The sequence below is a fragment of the Penaeus chinensis genome, chromosome 4 (genome assembly GCF_019202785.1).
Source record: "Penaeus chinensis breed Huanghai No. 1 chromosome 4, ASM1920278v2, whole genome shotgun sequence".
NCBI lineage: Eukaryota > Metazoa > Arthropoda > Malacostraca > Decapoda > Penaeidae > Penaeus > Penaeus chinensis.
Window position 1 is genome coordinate 28,261,678 of NC_061822.1, and position 5,426 is coordinate 28,267,103.

The 5,426-nt window shown below is 31.4% G+C and overlaps 1 protein-coding gene across 1 annotated transcript in view; it reads right to left on the reverse strand.

Annotated features, from left to right (window-relative positions):
• Nucleotides 1–5,426, reverse strand: part of LOC125025260 — a 19,024-nt gene that overhangs the window by 6,990 nt on the left and 6,608 nt on the right. Inside the window, exon 4 of the mRNA XM_047613231.1 lies at nucleotides 3,065–3,136. Coding sequence (XP_047469187.1) covers nucleotides 3,065–3,136 — 72 coding nt within the window. The remainder of the gene's footprint in view (nucleotides 1–3,064; nucleotides 3,137–5,426) is intronic.

Here is a 5,426-nt window from a genome sequence, read left to right on the forward strand (position 1 = left end):
CCGCATGCCAAACACGCAGCACTGGAACGTCGAAAACAATGTTACCAAGATGCCACATAAAATGAAAACAAAGGCATACACACAACCTTGTCAAACACATCTGCTAGTTTAAATATATAGAGATATAAAACGGAGCAACATATCCTGGAAAATATATACATATCATTAGGAGGAAAAAAAAAAATGTATGCATGTGTATATGAGTAAGTGTAGAGGTAAGATTATAAATGAAACATCTAATAATTAATTAACATCTAATAATGCATTAGCAATTATCGAAGCACCCACGACTTAAAAAAAAAAAAAAAAAAAAAATGTTGATGCTTCTGAAAAATAAAATAAAATTCTATCCATATTATAAAACTTTTGTGACTTTCGATATGCTCTGTCGTTATGAATTGTAATTATAATTAACATGAATCTGTAAAAAATAATTAATAGATAAATAAATAATGCTACTGTTTTACCTTTAAACTTACCTACTAAACTGATTTACAATTCCGTGATATTGGCATTAATTAATAATGACTTTTACCGGTATCCTCTAATGATTTCCATAATGATGATGATGTTATTGCTAATAATAACGGTAACAATCATGATAACAATGCTGATGTCGATAAATATGGTTTTCCTGATGATGTTGATGGCGATGTTGACGTTTATGCTGTTGTTGTTGTTGTTACTGTTATTGTTGTTGTTACTATTGTTGTTGTTGCTACAGCTCAAAACAACAATAATAAGTATGATAATATTACCAAGGTGATTACTAGCACTGATGATGAAATATCACCCATTCTCCACTACAACACCTATCACCATCGTTAATAATACTAACATTGCCTTTCATATCAATGCTAGTGGCACCATTACCTAAACAACAACTATCATTATTAATGTCACCATCACAGTGCTTCTCATTATCATTACAGTTATTACCATCATCATTATTATTGTCCTTGCTATTATCATCACTAACATTATCAGTATTATCACTAACACTGCCATTGTAATCATAATTATGATTATAATTACCTAACAAATCAATCTCGTCATTATTATTATCATCTGTTCTATACTAACTTCCTTAATTACCATGATAATTGATGCTATCATTATTATCATTATCATTTATCTTTCAGTATTATTATTATCATTATGATGCACTATTATTAGTATCATTATTATTATTAGTATCATGATGATCATTATTATCATTATTATTATCATTATTATTACTATTATTATTATTATTATTACTATTATCGATATTATTATCATCGTTATTATCATTATTATCAGTATCATTACTATAATTATCATAATCATTATTATCATTATTACAATTGTCATTATTACTAACATTACTATCATTATCTTTATTATCATTATCCTTATTATCATTATCAATGTTGTTGTTATTATTATTATAATTATTATTATTATCATCATTATTATCATTATCATTATTATTACCATTATTATTAGTATTATTACTAATTATTATTATTATTATTAGTTATAATTATTTTTAATTATAATCGTTAAAATATGATGGTGATAACAACAATGAGAGTAATATCAACAATAATCATAAAAAAATAACAACAACAATGACGATATTAATGATGATGATGGTGAGGATGATGATGATGATGATAATGATGATAATGGTGATGATGATGATGATGATGATGATTATGATGATGATGGTGAGGATGGTGATGATGATGATGATGATGATGATGATGATGATGATGATGATGATGATGAAGATAATGATGATGATGATGATGATGATGATGATGATGATGATGATGATGATGATGATGACCATGATGATGATGATAATGATAACGATAATGATGATGATGATGATGAAAATGTCCAAAATAACAGTAATGATAATAACATCACTAACAACAAAACAGTAAAAGTGATATTACGTCATTATTATCCTCACTATAATTAGCATAATTAGCACTATCACCATCATCATCATTACTGTTATTCTAAACATTATTATGATTAGTCTTATCATTATTACAACGAAAACTAACATAATGATCATAATTATCATTTAAATCCTGCTTATTTTCTTTTCCCTTTTTTATCAACTTTATCATTATCTATAAGAATTAGTAATGCAATTAGTAACTGTATTGTTATTATTTTATAAACTTTACTATTGTTGCTGTTTTCGTTGTTACAGCATTTGTATTATCATTATTATTATCATTGTCATTATATTCAGTATCTTCATTGTTGTTGTTATTACTTTCATTATCATAACTCTATTATTATTATTATTATTATTATTATTATTCATTATTATTATTATTATTATTATTATTATTATTATTATTATTATTATTATTATTATTATTATTATTATTATTACTATTATTATTATCATCAGCATTGTCACTATTACTGTTATCACTATTAGCATTGTATTATCATCATCATTATCATAATAATAATAATAATAATAACAACAACAACAACAATAATAATAATAATAATAATAATGATAATAATAATAATAATAATGATAATAATGATAATAATAATAATAATAATAATAATAATAGTAATGATAATAATATTCATTATTATTATTATTATCACTATTATGATTATTACCATTATTATTACTATTCATACTCTTATTAACATTATTATTATCATTACCATCAATATTATCATTATCATTGTTATTATTATAATTATCGTCAGTGTTACCAATATCATAATTATTATCATTATCATCATAATCTTAATCACAATTATCAGCATTATCACCGCCATTATCACCACTCTAATTATCTTCATAATTATAATAATCGTGATCATCGTCATCAATATCATTACCTCCTAATTAAGGTCAAAGTTCGTGCCATAACATCAACCATAATGATAATGATGATCGATAATCTTGGAAAAAGAAAAAACGATGATATATAAAACAAAAAAACAAGGAAAAAAAAAAAGTTGCCTCTCCTCCCTACACTTTAACAACAAGAAATTTAGAGATAATTTTGTAAAGAGGAACATCCCTTACTTTTTCCTGATGTGTTTCTTATCAACTCATCTTGACAAGATGGCTGAGTGTCTCCCTTGGGGCATCCAAATTCTGAAAATATGACAATTTTGACCTATTGTGCCATAACGGATCAGCTGCCGTGTCAACCGTGGCGTCGCGGCTCGAGAGAAGACATGGCTGGTTTGGCGTGTGTGTGCGTGCGTGTGTGTGTGTGTTTGTGTGTTTGTGTGTGTGTGTGTGTGTGTGTGTGTGTGTGTGTGTGTGTGTGTGTGTGTGTGTGTGTGTGTGTGTGTGTGTGTGTGTGTGTGTGTGTATGTGTGTGTGTGTGTATGTGTGTGTGTGTATATGTGTGTGCATGCATGTATACTTAACATAGCGTATTGGGCATAAAACAATATCTCTATCGGTCTCTTACCTCTTTGGAAAAACGGTATTCCAACCCTATTGCATTAAGAAACCATATATATTTTTTAAAGATAATAAAAGCAGACGAATATGAATGCACGAGATATATATATATATATATATTTCATTCGATTTAGATTTTATACATCTAAGTTATAGATTAATCCCTATTTACTAGGAAAATATATTAAGAAATATATTTTTTAAAACAATAACAGCAAACGACTATGCATATACGACACATAATCATTCGATTTATTTTTTTTATATCAAAGTTGTGCATGACTTTTTTTTTTTTTTTTTTTTAACTACCAACATTGTACAAGATAGAGATCTATTTCAAAGTCGAGTTGAATTCTAAAACAAAAACCTAACTAACCTTACATGAATATACAAAAAACAACCAGAATTTTTTTTTTTATCTCTCTGCCTTTCCCTTAAGTCTCATTATACATCCATCCTTGCATACGGTTTCAAGACGAACTAAATCAACGCATATAAAACAGATAATGATATTGCAAAGAACAATACTTACCCGTCGAGTCGAAAACGAGACCTAGAGAACAGAAATGAACCTCAACACAGAGAACTTCTTTGAGAAATACCCGGATGTAAAGGTCTGAGTTGAGGAAACCCGGATGTAGAGTGATTTGAGTAGAGGAATACCCGGATGTAGAGTGATTTGAGTAGAGGAATACCCGGATGTAGAGTGATTTGAGTAGAGGAATACCCGGATGTAGAGTGATTTAAGTTGAGAAATACCCCGATATAGAGGGAATTAAGTTACAGTAATAACCCGGAAATGATAAGTCTGACTTCAGGAATGCCCGGATGTAAAGGTCTGAGTTGAGAGATACCCGGATATAGTGTGATTTGAGTTGATATTTACCCGGATATAAAAAGTTTGAGCAGACAGATACCAGTATGTAAAGGTTTGAGTAGAGAAACTCCCGGATGTAGCGATTTGAGTTATCTTTTTAGTATAAACAATGATGCCTAAAATCTCTCTTCTGCGCACCATGTATGTTTAGGTCCGGGCAAAAGTTAAGAGCAATATGAATATGAATAAACATGATTAATTATATTACTGATTCTATCTTTATCCAGTGCTTTTCACTTGTTTTTTTTCTTCTTCCTCCTCTCCCTCCTCCTATTTTTCGCATATCTCCTCTTTCCTCTCCCTTTCACCCTCCGTCTTCTTCTTCCCTCTCTCCTCCTCCTCCAGCTGCTCCTCCCCCCCCTCGTCTCTTCTCCTCTCCTCCACCTCCTCCTCCTTCATTTCCATCCCCCTCATCCTTCGCCACCTCCCCCTCCCTTCTCACTCCTCCTCCTCGTGCCTTCCCTTCTCCACCCCCCCTCCGTTCTCCACTCCCCTCCCTCTTTCCTCCTCCTCGCCTTCTCCTTCTCCTCCTCTCCCTTAATCTCCCCCTCTCCTCCTTCTCCCAACCCGCACCTCACCTCCTCCTCCTCGTCCTTCTCCTCCTGTCATCTCCCCCCCTCCTTCTCCCCAACCCCTCCACCCCTTAATCTCCTCCCGTCCTTATCCTTACTCCTTTCTCTTTCTCCCTCTCCTACACACCCTCCTCCTTCGTCCTCCCCATCCACGCCTCCTCCACCTCCTCCTTCTCCCCGTCCCCTCCCTCCTCACCTTTTTTACTTCCATCCCCCCCCCCCCCTCCTCCTTTTAATATGCTCCTTCAGACACAGAATTCACCGAAAATTACGTTTTTTTTTTTTTTTTTTATCAAAGCTTTTGTGTTTTGTTTCGCCTTCATAAGATGTTTGTCTGACTGAATAAATGAATGACTTGTGTCTAATGATTCTAATGAAAAAGGATAAACATCTTATTATCCTATTATCAAAAATTGAACAGATTAGGAGAAGATAGACAACAGAACGATATATAGAGGAGAGAGGAGAGAGAAAAAACAAATATACCTATGAAATTTAATCTTTCCATATCTTCTTTATAACT